The following is a 15,585-nucleotide window of genomic DNA, read 5'->3' on the forward strand; positions in this document are numbered from 1 at the left end:
ACAATGAATGCAGAGCATTGTTATGAAATCCTCACTTGCTCTTTGCAGCTGAAGGCTCTCCTTCTTTAGTCAAACATCCATTGTTTCTGTTTTAGGGTCTTTAGAGGTTGTGTTCATCAGAATGTGCCGTGCCTTTGACTCCCAGAACAACACAGTCTACTTTGATGGCAAGTATGCTAGCCCAGAGGTTTTCAAGTCCTTAGGTAAGGAAATGTGAAGTGTTGTGTCTTTAAAAACAAAACAAAAAAACAACAGAATAAAAATAATAAGGTGGAAAAGCAAGGGAAAACAGCTGCTTTGAAAAATCAGCCTATAGTATTCAAATAAAAGAGTTCTGGAGCTCGAACTGCTGTTTGTAAGCTGTCATGCTGGCTCTGGTTGAGGCCGAGCTGATTTCAGGAGGTAAAACAGCTTAACTGTGTGCAGTAAAGGACTGTTGGTGCTGAAGTTCAGCATTTTGATTAAGATATCGCAGTATGGACTCACTTGTGGAGAAGAGAAGCCCAGATTTCATATCTAATATAATGTTTCATATATCCTGTTGGAAAAGGCAGCAGATTTTAAGCTAATTTGGGATATACTGACGTTACTGCTTTGAAGATGTTACTGGTGTTTTAAAATCTGCCAAGTCCAGTTATTTGCTGGTAAAATACAGTAAATAATTTTTTAAAATTAAACTACATACAATTTTGAAAACTTTTTCCCACGTATTTTTGCTAATTTTAAAAGGATGTATTCACTGGGTATAGATTTGGGCTGTAAGCCACTTTGGAGGCAGTGAAAATACATCAGTGGAGAATGCTGGAGAATTACTGAAGTATTCTCTGCCTTTCTAAAACACCTCCAGGTACAAGGTCAGAGCACAAACAATTCTGGGTTCTAAGGAAATACAACTTGGATCTGTTACCAGCTATATCCAGAAGTTTAGGCTGGGGAGGCTGAGGAAAAGCCTTGTCTCTCAGGTTGTGATGCTCTTCAGAGCAGGGCTCACTTTAAAAGACTGAACCTGCATGTGTGACAGCAGCAGTAACCTGAATAACACCTGTGTGAGCAAGAGAATGGATGGAAGGAGACAGAGTTCCTCTTCTGCATGAACCATGTTCAGTCATGGCTTCTCCCTTTGCTTCCTGCATGTCCCTTGTGTGCCTCTCTTCCCCCACTCTGTGTGCTCAGTAATCTTAAAATCAGAACTTCTTCAGTCCACACTGACATGACAAAGTTCCATTTAGAACAGAAACAAAGGTAGAGCAATTTTGAGCTTGAAAATAAATGGCTTGAGATTTATCCATATTTACCCCATAAGAACCCAGTGTAGGAAAGATACACTCTGCAAAACTTGGAGAATCTTGGCTGCCAGGATGTGGGAGTGCAGTAAAACCCTCAAGGATGAGTGAGATCTCACTGCCATCACTTGACAGTCCTTAAGGAGAAGATCACCTATGAAGTGTTTTACATCTGTTTCTCATCTCCATCAGAATAAATCAATAACTCTGTAGCACTGAAGTAGTTTTAAACAAGAGCTTACCTTCTTTTTGGCAGGTTGTGAAGACTTCATTAGCTTTGTGTTTGAATTTGGAAAAAGCTTATGTTCTATGCACCTGACAGAAGATGAGATAGCTTTGTTTTCTGCGTTTGTTTTAATGTCAGCAGGTAAGAGATGAAGATTTCCTCTAGATTTATTTGGTAGGGGTTGTTTTTATTTTGAGGCCTTTTTAATGATAACATTACGATTATCAGACGTTGTGGAAATATCACCTTTTTGAGTGTCTCCTCACCAAATTTTTTATTTTAATAAACACATTAAAATTTAGGAACCAATTTGTTGAATTGGAAATCCTAATCTAAGCCCATATTTTCCACATTTTCCCCTTATTGAGGACTCAGCTTTTTTGCAGAGGCTTAAATGCATTTGTGTGAGACTCGTGAGCCAGTCCTGGTGAGACAGGGAGTTCCTGAACTCCCATAGGCAGCTTTCCATGTGTGTGAGCTTGCAGCTGCAGCACAGCAGAAAATTTCCAGCAGTGCCATTTTAGTATAACTGGGGACATTGAGAATTATGGTGCAAGACATCCAAGTTACCCCAGAAGTCAGCCTGGGTCTGCCATGCCTGTGGCTAAAATAAGTTGATAATCACAGGTGAATGTGCACAGTGTGCTCCAGGTCCTGGAAAGGCTGCTTAGGTCAGGTGGAACAAGGTACTGGGGTAGAAAGTCAGTTTGTGCCTGGCCTGACACCTGAGGAAGGAAACTGTGAGTTCAGAGGGCAGCATAGTGGACTCAGGAGTGGGGATGGAAACTTCTGTTAGCAGTGGTGAGTCTGTCATAAATATGTGCTCATGTTGTTGGCCAGACAGGAAGTGTGTTAGCCCTGTGTTTTAGCAAGAAGTTCTGTCACACCAGGAATGTGGCGGCTAATATTGCTTCTCTGCCAGGAAGTTCAGCTGCTTTTTCTTTAATAGCTGAATCTTTGCATCTGATTTTTCTGTCAGTCACTGTATGTTCTGCTGGTTTTCTGTAAGACCTTAGTAAGAAGATCCTCTCCAACTAGTTGTTCATTACATGATCTATTCATTTCCCGGTAAAAAGTTGCTAGGCTCATTTTGTAAACACTGTAAAGCATTCTACAGATTTTCTTGCAAATGAATAATAGATCTTACTCAGATGCATTGCATTCTCCTAAATAAGGGCTTTATAAAAGTAACTTTAAGTGCATGTAATAAATATATTTCAAAACCTATTAATTTTGAAGCCCATTTTCTATATGAAAGTTTATCACAATTGAAAGGAAGGTTGCAGACAGGAGAAAGGAATCTGTAACACACTTAGTACGTCCTGGTGTGCTGGGATCCATGTGTGCATTACTAGAGGTTTTAACTCCATTTATATTCAGATCGCTCATGGCTTCAGGAGAAAGTGAAAATTGAAAAACTCCAACAGAAGATCCAGCTAGCACTTCAGCACGTCCTACAGAAGAACCACCGAGAAGATGGAATTCTTACAAAGGTAAGAGTCATCCTGTGCCATGTCACAGGACTGTGAAAGAGTGGCTTCATCTGAACACTGCCCTGATTATGGGGTAAAAGCTCATACACAGTTAATTTATTTATAAACCCAGAAGTCTTTGTTCAAAATTGAGCTGCTCAGTTAGACCTAGTTACTTAAACCTAGAAGAGGTGAAACGATGATGTTCTAGGGAACAAGGTTGAGAATGGTCTGAAAGGAAGTATTTTTATGTGGAACTTCATGAAAAGTGATGAAGGTTTTTAGGATAGTCTCCTACACAACACTCCTGCTACACAGAATACTATTTCAGTGCTACAACATGCATGCCTTAGTATTTGTGGAATTGCTGCCTGCCTGACAATTAAGTTGTTATAACATGTAACACACAAACTAAACTTGTTTTTCTGACTTCTGTGAGAAGTTCCCCACATAGCCTTTTTCTCAGTTCTTCCAAATACTGATGCCTAGGAAAAAGAGGCACTACCTGCTATTATGTACTAAAGTATCTTCATGTAATTTCTCAGAAATGGGAAACTGGTGTGATGTTACAAGAAGTAAATCTGAAGAACTGGGGAAATACAGGCACTTTACCTTTACCTTGCAGACATAGTTGCTTTTACACCTCTGCACAGCCAGAGCTTATGCTTTGTTTCACAGCACTGAATTACTTACAATAGAAGTAGGATGGTCCAGCCTGGGCTCTGCAGATTTTCTTAATTTCAAATCCTAGCTCATGTAATTTTCTCTGAGTGTATACTTTGGATACCTTTGTCAGAAGAAAGAGTCTTCCATATGTGTTGATAAAAATACTTTACTCAATAACTTCAGGGAGTACCCTCATGATGTTTTTGAAGTACATATTTTTTACCTTTTTTGAATGAAGGTAAAAAAAGTCTAATCTATTGCATTGCCAGTTGCCTCCATAATATTTACAGTGGGTTGAAGAGCAGCTGGGATTGCCTTCTTCCAAGAGGATAATTTAATGAGTGAGGATCCAGCCCTGAAATACTTGGTTTTCAATCCAGCAAGGAAATCTAATGCCACATTTTCCTAAGACCTTAAAAAAGATTATTTCAAAAATAGCTGTGAGTTCATTACTTAAATACTTCTAGCAAATACACATGACTGTACATATGAAATGTCCTTGTTAAGTTAATAATTTGGTTTGGGAGAGCTTTAATCCTTACAGCAAGATTGGGAGGCTTGGTTCCATGTATGACCATATGACTTGTGTTCATTTTTTTACAGTTAATATGCAAAGTGTCTACTTTAAGAGCACTGTGTGGACGACATACAGAAAAGCTTATGGCATTTAAAGCAATATACCCAGACATTGTGCGACTTCATTTTCCTCCACTTTACAAGGAGTTGTTCACTTCAGAGTTTGAGCCAGCAATGCAAATTGATGGGTAAACGTATCACCTAAGCACTTCTAGAATGTCTGAAGTACAAACATTAAAACAAAAGAAAGGAAAAAAAAGGAAAAAAAAAAGAAAGAAAACCAAGACACTTTATATGGCCCTGCACAGACCTAGGGAGCCAACACACTGCACATCTCTTGGCGGTCGGGGTCAGGCGAAGGATGGGAAACAATGAAACAAAGTTGAACTTGTTTTTCTCATGCATATGATTTCCATTATGCCTACAAATATGGACCCTTTTTCTGTCTCAGCTTCTCAATCCTTGACCTCTGTTTACACAGACTGAGGGTACTAATGTCAGAAGGTTGTTTTCTCCTGTAGTTCACTGCCCAGACTTTTGACAGAACAATCAATTTGTTGGTCAGAACAGAGTCCACCTAGTAATCAGCGACTGGTGTGCATTGCAGAGATTTCAGCATCAGTTTGCACAACTTGCTCATTGTTTCATGAAGGACGATTTTTTTTCACCTACCACTGTTTGCCAGTAGACAGAACGGCATGAAAAGGGTCCATAGCAATAGCAACAATAGCATTATAATATATTACAGGGTAAATGGGCATGAAGACTATATATAGCAAAAGAGATATTGTTTATATATTGTTTTAATTAATATAAAATGTAGTTACTGGTATAGCTTTTCTTGTTGAATTGATAAGGCACTTTCATTTTGCACCTTTTTCTTTAAATTAAATGCTAGCGTGTTCATTGTTGTGTTGCATGTGCACCAGAAATTCAAGTTTAACTGAAAAAGGTTTGGCAGGTACTGGTACATTGGGAGGTATTTATGCTGCTGTTTTCCATGTTACTTTTAAAGAGAGGCTGGTCATATCCTGAAATGGTTAGAGATTTTTTTAAAGAGTTGAAAATAATGACAATTTTCTACATTAAAATAATATTTTCAGAAGTTAAATTCAAAGGTACTTTTATTTTCAAGTCTTTCAAACTGGAATGTTTCAAAGTCAAAAGCCTCATATTTTCAAAGGTTCTGAGTTTCCACTGTCAGAGTTGAACTAATTAATTACAGATCATTTACAATTGAGTTACACAGCATCTTTGAAAATCAGGCTATTAAATAGTGTATTCCTGCCCACCATAAATCCAGGTTTGAAAGCACTTACTCAAGTCTGTATCTACAGTAAAAGTATGTGTGTATGACATGCTTGCAGAAAAGTAATTTTTACGTGTAATATTACATACTTTGGTACTCCATATCGTAAACAATGCCTTCAAATGCCAAGCTGTATCCTATCAAAATCCATAGGTTTGTCTTTAGCTTCAGTGAGATGAGACACACTGACCCCTGTTGTTCCAGCATCCAGCAGTTCAGTTTCAGGGAGCTGAGCAGAGAAGTCTGTTCTCTCCTTGTTTAAAAAGATGCACTTTAAAGTTCATCAGATGGGAACAGACTAAGAAAGGAAAGGCACACTGTTGCTAGAAAGCATTAGTTTGTACTCAGTACAAGCCTGGAAATCATTAATACCAGAAACCTGCATTCTGTAATTCTGATTCCTGTATTGCATAACCAACCAATAAGCTGAATCTTGCAGTGTTATTCATTACCATTCCCTTCAGGAAGAATTCTATCTCTGAGCAAAGCTGACAGTAAATGTAATTCTGAAGGAAGCAGGTTCACATAAACCACATTGCAAACTGTGGTTGTTTGAGCCAGAGGTGCATATTTGGGTTTGGATGAGATGAAGATGCAGAACTGGATGCCCTGTAGGCAATCACAAACACAGTTTTTATGAAGTACCTAAGAAAAAGCTGGGAACATCAAAAAATTAAAAGGAATGAGACAGAATGTACCCTACTGATTTAACTTCCAAGGGTAAACAATCTCTTATATATGTTACAGTTGTTGAGAAGTAACAAGTGAATAGATGCACACTGAAGCTTCAAGTATTTTAAAAAGGAGAATCAGATCAGCAGGTTCTTATTAGCAAAATGTAGGTTTGTTCTATGATTTGAACATGTTTCCTTTGGGGTCAAATAGAAACATTTATCTATGACACTTATTAAAAATGTTCCAGTCTAGCACATCAGGGAAGGTTACAGCTATCACTCATCTCTAGGCTCTGAAAGGAGGGCAAGAGCAGAGCATCACACTTCCTCCTCAGAGCAGTGTGCCCTGGAGTGTGGGAGGGGAACACCTGCAGTGCTGTGAGCACTGGGATGGAGGCAGGAGAGGGCTTTTGGAAAAAGTCCATAGAGCTGTCTTTTTCCTGCTCCATCCTGCCTGCTCCTGAAGAGGTGGCTCACAGCCCAGCACATGCTCACTCCACTCCCACTGAAACACTTTTCCTAGGATCATTGTTTACTTTATTGGAGTAACTGGCATGATATGGTACTTGCATTATAATGTGTATTCCTATTTTTGAAGCACCTCTTTAAACTAACAAATGTTTTCTGAATGTGACCAGCCTTAGGTGCTAGTCCTGTAAAGATCAACTAAACTTAATCTCAGTGTCAACTAATGAATAGTGAAGTAAGACCTTACTTTTTTAGAGAGTGAGATACACCTCCTACTTCTGACAATGTAGACTACCAGGCAAAATATTGGGGATTAGTTTTCAGTCACATCCTGTTCTTACCTTTTCATGATGAATATAAGTATTTTACCAGGTATCTAGGCGCCAGTGGTTTTGTTTGGATTCTGTTTAGCGTATTTACATTCATAAATCATTGACAATATAAGTCTTGGAGCATTTACTAATAAAATACATAACAATAAAAAGGTTTCAAATAGGGCCTTAGCTAAGACTGATCTTCCAGGCCAGAAAGCACTGTTGTTTTTGTTTGTGGGAGCTCATGTGTACTGGGACCTTGTTAAACCAGGCTGAACATACACACCGCAAGTAACTCGGCTTTCCTGGTCACAGTTGACAGCCACTTGGCAATAGAGTATAATTTTTGGGTTGGCCTTCATGGAGAGGGGAAAAACCAGCAGACTCACTGATAAGACATCTGTTGCCAAGGAGGTTTTTATGCAAGGGGACTCAGAATAACACCAGAGTGGCTGGTGAGATGGCCATGTAAGAGCACAGCAGAGGAAGTGCCCTCTGCAAAACCCCTGCAACTGTGGCCTGGTATCACATGATCAACCAGTTAAAAACCACTGGAGGTCAGTGGATATTCACATGAGTATTTTCATCATCTGCCCAGTTCACTACAAATAAAAACACTAGGATAGCTGAACATAATATTTGGAGTTTAGATTACCTAGTCCTTAGAGTCTGCAAAGATATTTTCCTTGGGAGTTATATCTATCCCTGGAGATGTTTTCTGGCTTTCTAGGAAGAGCTACTAGACTATACTGTCATATGAACCACCCTAATATATGTCATCACCTCCAGCATTGTTTGACGTATGGAATTAGGTAAAAAGGGAGGCTGTTTTTAAGTTTGGTTGTTCTTTATTAGCTTATCTTAGTATGAATACCAAGATATCTGTCTATGTGCACCTGTGTGTGTGAGAGTCCATTGTGTGCGCACATGAGTGTATGCGTGGGACGTGTGAGCGGCTGCTTCTAGGCTGTTAAGTGTCAATGGAATAAAGAAAATGTATTCAAAATACTTAAGTCAAAAATAGAAGGTGGTAAAAAGATTTATTCTATACAAAGCCTTGTCTGGACCACTTTAGAGAGACTTCTATTTTTTTAACCCTTCTATAAATGTTTGATGGCACTTGAAATATTCCTGCAATAAAATGTGATTTGTGTAAACATTAAAAAAAAAAAGATTTTGTAATGTGAAACAATGAAAGAAAGTAATGTAATTTTTCTAAAAAACAAAAAAAAAACCACAAACGAACGAACTTTGTATTATTTTCTTGATGGAATTTGTCTATTTGTCTTTGGAAAATTTTTATTTCATTGAATGTGCCATAGTAGAGGTGCGTTTTTCTTTTCTTTCTTGTTTTTTATTTTTACATTTTAGATTAAAGGAATAGCTGTGTTCCGACATTCCAAAATGCAAGATGACATAGCAGTCATGATTAAAAGGTTTGATTAGTAAGCTTCAATCATTGTTGCTTTTTTTGCACATGTTCTTCATTCCTCTACAGTGCAATATGTACATAGAGCACTTGCGGGTGTAACCTTGATCCCTCAGGGAAAAATACATATTTGTACAGGATTTTTCTTTTTTTGCCTTTTTTCTTTTCTTTCCTTTTTTTTTTTTTTTCCTTTTTTTTTTTTTTTTTTTTTTTTTTTTTTTTTTTTTTTTGCTAAGGAATGTCGATTGAATCACTTGTCTGTTGTTGAGGGGCAGCCAGATAATAATCCTAAACCACTGTCACAAAATATTGATTGTTTAAATTTTGTGCCCTTTTATTATTTAAAAAAGAAAAATAAAAGTTATTTTCTGACAGTTCTTTGTGCTGATTGGTGAAAAAAAAAGGGTAAATAGATTAAGCACCTTATGATTGACTTAACTGTGAATGACAATCCATCTCGTTATCAACAAGAGAAGCCCTATCATTTTGGAGCTGGGGTTATAAGTCAGAAACTAATGTGCTCAGGGATCTTCTAAAACTCTTCAACAGGGTGGCCAGTACTGCTGGTGGAACAAATTACTTTTTAAAAAATATGCTAGTATTTCTTCCCTTCCCCCTGCCCCCAGGCACAAGAGAACTGGATGGTTTTTTTAACTAAATGCTCTATGTGTGCCTCATTGTCTTGCTCACTCTTGCAGTAGAGCTGCTTTTTGGTTGGTACTGTGCTCAAAACAGAAGTACTCCAAATAGTGCAAAGATTTTACAATTGTATTTTAGAAAATAAATGCTGACCCACAAAATAAATGATTTAAATTCATTTCAGTATCCTCTGAACATTTTTATAATGATAGGACTACTTTTCCAGCTGAAATTCAGTGTTCTGCAATAGAAAGTGGCTTTTTAGTATTTAAATTATTATTAAAGAAATTAATCAGTTTGTGAGAATACAGTAAGAATGACAAAGGTCATGGTTAGGTTTCATCAGTGAAGTCACATAGAAAGGAACACAGATGTGCAGGAATACAAGAACAACACTTCAGATGTTGTCTGTCATTGTTGCAGATGTTTCATGGTAAAGCCAAAACCTGACTGGAAAGAAACACTGCGGCTGAAGAAACTTACATATCTAGTACATCAAATACAGCAATTGCAAGTGATTTTACAAGGGCACCAAACCCAACAATGTTTAGAAATCTCCCAGTGCCAAACTATGGGATGCTTGAAGCCTGTCCCAATTAGCTTTGTTTTATGGCTTCACATTCTTTTGAAAATGCAAGTAGAAAAGCAAGTAAACAACTACGAACAAAATGAGCAAGACTTCAGCACCTTGGTTACATTGGAAAGAGAGTGAATTTGATTTCTCCATCCAAGGTGTCTGCTTGGAGAAAGCCCCAGTTTTCTGGTATTTTTGAGGGTTTTTTCACAGGTATACAGCTACCAGTTGGTTACTTTAGATTGCTTAATGAATAGGGAGAGCATAGTTACGGTTTCACGAGCTGACAGCTGAGTTCAGTGTGGAATGGCTTTCCAAGGCAGACAAGTGCTTAGCAAGTACAATCAGCTGGCGTTCCAGCACCTTCAGCAGCAGGGAATTCCTACTGCTGATTGACAGTGCACCCTATTCTTTACATACTTGCACATCAATTCAACACTTAGAATGGACAACCTATAAGATGTTTTAACTGTGTAGTGGGATGATCCAAGCATTACAGTCTCCTTTTTTGGATTGGCATAGACAATCCCCAGTCTGTACTTGATGAACAAAACAAGTTACACAGTGTAAGCTGTGCAAATGACGTCTGATTTTTTCCCTAGACATTCCTAAACTCCTCAATATAGACAAACCTATTAACATAAATGCCAGAAACAGCACTTACTACACAATATCCAAAAATAATAGGCAATTTTCTCTTGAGTATGGAATTCTACCTGTGCTAGCTGATTCAGATTGCACAGAACATCTTTATTTTCCCTAGCTGGAGAAACATAACTATTAGAATTATTTTTAATTATTAATACTAATATTTATCACTTTTAAAGTTACATCCATTAATATATTTGAATATTAGACTCTTTCTTTTTGTTTAAGTATTTCTGTCAGTTAATCATTTGGTGGAAATGAGGGCAAATGCATACAAATACCAAATACAACCACAAAAAGGAAAGTTTTAAAATGTAAATGAGTATTTATTTAAAAATCCTTGCAGTATGTGCTTTAATTCTAGTACTGTGATAATGGCTTGCTACATAATGCTAAGTCACTGGACTTGAGGAGAAAAATACATAACATAATATACAGTCTTTCTCTGGAACTTTATTCAGGTACTAAATAGAATTTTAACATCTAAACAGAAGCTGTATTCTACCTTTTCCATCTATAATGTTGCTGTTTGTGCTTTTTTTTTTTTTTGCCTTTATCATTGGTAGAATATAGCAATAACTTTATAGCAATAAGTAGGCTATCCAAATAAGAAACAAAACATGATAAAGGCTTCAGATCAATACTCATAGGCTCACTTCTTCTGCCACAATATTCACTTGTATGTCTTCCCTCATAATCTTATTACTTCTTCAAGCTGAACTTCACAATCAAGTTGTTCAACTTGATGTGTGACATCACACTTTGTTAACATCTGCATGTTTTCAGTGTTCACATGTCCTATGTGTACTTGTGTTCCTATGTTAGTGTTTCTCAAGGTTTCTGAAAGCACAATCTCTATGAGCTATACTTCTGCACAGGGCTCTCTGTGTTGGAATTGACTTAAGTTTCCTGGGGCAGGGAGTGTGAATCGGCTGCAATGACTGGCAGCATCTCCTAACTGAAGGAACCGAGCTGCTGCAGGTACTTGGGAACTCTCCGGCCGCTGCACAATGCAGAGTGCAGTCCGCAGCCGACTCTTGCAGCTCCTCCAGGCGTGGGGCTGAGCTGCCGCTCCCGAGTTCCTGCTCCAGCACGAGCACGTGCTCTGCGCTGGGGAAGCTGCGGTGCACAAAGAACCGAGCTGGGTGTGCCTGGCGGGGTGTTTGGATCGTGATCTGAACACTTGGGCAGCATTCAAACAACCAGTTGTGACTTTCGGTTTGAGAAACACTACCCTGAATTACCCCACAAAGTCTTAATGTAGATGCACAAACTTTACAGGAACTTGCAATCTGTAATGCTATCTATATCTAATGCAGAGAATTCATAAGCAATACAGTGAATTTTATTTCACAAAAAGGCATACGTACTGTACACCTTTCTAAATCCAAAATGTTCCTCATTTCTACATTGATTTAGAAAAAAGTTACAGAACAGTGGTCACTATTTGAAGTATTAGGACATTAACTGGCTGCTTCTTTATATGTAACTGTATTGTCTGCCTGCTCCTTTTCTGGAGATGTGTTTTTGTATTGGATGTTTGGGCCAATGGGAGGCTTCAAGCTACAATGTATTTTCCCAGATTAAATATATTTAACATATGACAAACCCCAGACAAGGCTTTTTAAAATGTATAAAGAACTGCAGTGTTAGGTGGTTTATTTGCAAACTGTTTTCAATGTTGTCCATTTTTATGGCACCTTTAACAATATTCTTGTTTCCAAAGTACAAAAAAAAAAGGTTAAAAATATTCTAGCCATAACTGAATGTCAAGCAATAAAACAAATGACTTTTTGTGCATAGATTTAAAAGAAATACAAGTTTTAGACATCTGCATGTAAATGCAAATCTCTTGTTTACTGCTTTCTTAAACTTGAGCAACTGATTCCTTATTTTACTACTAATTTAAGGACTTGTAATGGCCTGTAAACATTTTATCTTGCTCTATTCTTTCAACTCTAACTTTGTCTCTGCTTTGGAGTCATAATATTTAATGTTGTTCTGCTCACCTCTATACAGTTAACTTTTTGCTTTCATTCTGTATAGATAAAATTATACTATAAACAGCCTACACAGTGCAAATATTTATCTGTTTATCAAATACCACATTATGCTGTATAATATCTGTTTTACTATATAATCTATTTTAGACATAGCTGTTTAGAACTAGAGTGTGCTATTTTTGTGTTTTTCTGATGTGTGGTGCTAGATAAGTTACTTTTGTGAACAAAAACAAACAAACCCCTTTTATTCCTAGACAATACCACCTTTGGGTCTTGTTAATTTCACTGAGTATAACTATATATAAATATATATATTTGTGTATATATATATATACACCAACATATGCCCAACAAGTACCTGTATCAGAGTACAAGATTTGGGACATGGTTTTCTCTTTAAATGCATAGTGTCATTATATAAATTATTCTATAGTATATTTAATAAGGAGAAAATTACTTCACCGGTACAGATACTTGATATCAAATGTAGAATTTTTTTCTACATTATTAACATTATTAATTATTAATGTTATTAAAATTGTTCTGTCCAGCTTGTTATCCTTTTGGTTACTAAAAGAGTCTGCCTGTATTGTATTGAAAATAAGAAAAACATCTAACCTGCCAGTATAAAATAATTACAATATGCTGTCTGTCTGAAAGGGAGGTAGTTATTTGGCTCGTTGGGAGAATTCTATCCTGTTGTTGCATTGGAAATTTCTAGATGTTATTCTGCTGGGTGCCTTCCTCCCTCCTCACTTTAAATAGGATCTGTACACGCTCAGACTGCGGATGTTACTGGGCCATGCCTACACACTTAACTCCAGTTACTGTAAATAGGAATGTTCTGTAAATCTGCCGTGATGGATGGCTAAATCCAGTCCCTGGATATGCTTTATACACCATGCATACATATCCAAGGACAGCCAGTAGCAACTAAAGTTAATTAAGAAGTGGAATTTGCAACATTTTGTCAGGTATGGGGGTTTTGTTTTTATTTTTTCATGTATACCTTAATTTACGTAGTCATATACCCTTCAAAATATTCCTGTCCCCTGTTCCTTTCATTCTAGATATTGTTTTCATGTTCATTCTTAAAAACTGATGGATATCAAATATCTAACTAAGGAGGTAATTAACCTTTTAAATATTTATTAGAATTTTTCTGTAATATTACTGAATTTATAAGATCTTTAGCAAAGATTTTTGAGCAATTTATTAATAACAATGTTTCTGTTTACTGCACTTTTTGATAATAGAAGGTAGTGAATTTTAAAGCCATGGTTCTTGGCTTCCATGCACTGCTTTTATACCCTCAATCCAAGGAATATATATATATAAATAATTTTTTTTAAACAGCAAACATACTGTTGACCTAAAAACAAAAACAAACTTTACTGCACCATGGGTATATTTTCATAAGTGGAATGTTTAACTGCAAACACTATCAGGACAATTATAAAAACCTCTTGAAGCTACAATCTTATTTAAATATAAGCCATGACAATTTTGTTTTCCCTTCTTGATTTAAGTCACCTTTTGATATTTTCAAAGAGAGAAGGACTCACTCTTAAATTTGTATGTACCAACCTCTAGGTAATGCCAGGAACACATTCTCCCTGTTGTTTTAATAGTTTGATATATTTATGCAAAACCATTTGGTTAACATTTATCCTCCCTCTTTACTAAATGTTCAACATACCAACGCCAGAATAAATGCTGATTACAAATATACATCAGATTGAAGATGAAGCACACAGACTTAAAAACCTCGTTGAGTGATATGCTCAAATTTCTGTAAATACACACAAGTTTAATGCAATTATACTGTACATGTAAATATGTGCTGTCTGTTATGTGTACAGTATGTATAAATCCCTTTTCTAGCCACAATAAAATGTAAGCCATCAAGAGGATGTGGTATTGTACTAAACCTTTGCTAATGATCTTTACCCAGTCACTTCACTTCTCCCTTCCATAGACCTTTCCAACTCACTCTTACAATAGCCTGCTTATATTCAAGTTTGTTATTTTACTCGGTCCCGAAAAAAGTATTTTGATTCATTTTGTAAATATGACTGTAAAAATAAGAGATTTAATGTTGTCTTTTAAATACTCCAATTTTCATTCTAATATGAATGTTGTTATATTGTACTTAGAAACCGTACCTTTAATATTACATTACCTTTATTAAGTGCATTGAACACATCGATTTTAGATGTGCTTTATGTACTCTTATCCTGTAATAAAACTTCAGCTTCTAATGGAAAAATCGGTCTTAATTTTTTTGTCAGTCGCATCTTCCTTGGTTTTCTGAGTTATGGTTTATTAGGTTTATTCCTTAAGGAATGCAATGATACAAAATTAAACTACACACATATTAGAGCTGGTGTAGCATGTGCATCATGTTTTGTCAGCAGCAGGAAAACAAGGTGACCCCCAGACACCTTTTGAGCTCCCTTTTGGCCAACAAGAGCTTGAAACCTTTCCAGAAGGAACGTGGATTAATGCAGCTTCCCTCTGTTTGAAGGTGTCTTCTTTGAAATCACAGTTCACTACATCAAATGCAAAATACAAGAAATTTGGCACAAAACCCTCCCAGCGAGCACTCCCAGCAGAAATACTACTTTGGGTCAGATCTAAATGAGGAGTTGGGTATCAAAATTTGGGTATCAAAGTTTTAATATAATTTAGGCATCAAAAGTCAAAGGTGCCACTCCCCTCTGCTGTGCTAACTTTGGGAATACCTGAATGTGTCAGCAGCATGCTTGGTCTTAAGACTTCAGGCATGTGAAATTCTCCTTCTGCACCTACTCAAAAATGCTTCAGTCTTGACAGAGCTTTTAACAGCTCAGTATTTATATGTCTGACCATGATCCAGAAATAGATTCTAGCATTCATCTCTGAAGCACAGTATCTGGAAGCAGCCTTCACCTACAGATCAACCCTACAAAAAAAGTAGTGCAAGTGCTAACTCCTAGAGCGGCAGCACCAAGCAGTGCCATGTGTTCTACAGCAGCTCCCTGTCCACAGCAGTCAGACACTGAGAACACAGATTTCATTTTCTTATCCTCAGGACATGATCCTGCCCAGTGTTCCCAGTCACAGGAGAGCTCCTAACCACCAACACAGAGGTTAGGGAACAGCTTTATAAAGAACTGCATGGTTCTAGCTAAAACAGGAATTTTTCTGAAGTGAGACAAACTGTGCCTGCCCATAAGGAAACCATAAGGAAAGCTAAACTGCACCTTAGGAGGTGGTGGCTTTGACCTCTGATTATTTCAAAGAGCACAGAACTGCTGAGGGG

The 15,585-nt window shown here is 37.1% G+C and overlaps 1 protein-coding gene across 3 annotated transcripts in view; it reads left to right on the plus strand.

The window, feature by feature from the left end:
• The window catches only part of RORA (RAR related orphan receptor A), a 352,717-nt gene extending 338,167 nt beyond the window's left edge, over window positions 1–14,550 (plus strand). For all 3 annotated transcript variants that reach the window (XM_039723049.1, XM_039723048.1, XM_039723050.1), the window contains 4 exons: window positions 96–203; window positions 1,540–1,650; window positions 2,890–3,002; window positions 4,251–14,550. In XM_039723049.1, the coding sequence (XP_039578983.1) occupies window positions 96–203; window positions 1,540–1,650; window positions 2,890–3,002; window positions 4,251–4,415 (497 nt within the window). In that variant the 3' untranslated portion in view covers window positions 4,416–14,550. The remainder of the gene's footprint in view (window positions 1–95; window positions 204–1,539; window positions 1,651–2,889; window positions 3,003–4,250) is intronic.
• The last annotated feature ends 1,035 nt before the right edge of the window (window positions 14,551–15,585 follow it).

This window comes from Passer montanus, unplaced genomic scaffold (genome assembly GCF_014805655.1).
Source record: "Passer montanus isolate IOZ18808 unplaced genomic scaffold, ASM1480565v1 scaffold5, whole genome shotgun sequence".
In the NCBI taxonomy this organism is placed as follows: Eukaryota; Metazoa; Chordata; class Aves; order Passeriformes; family Passeridae; genus Passer; species Passer montanus.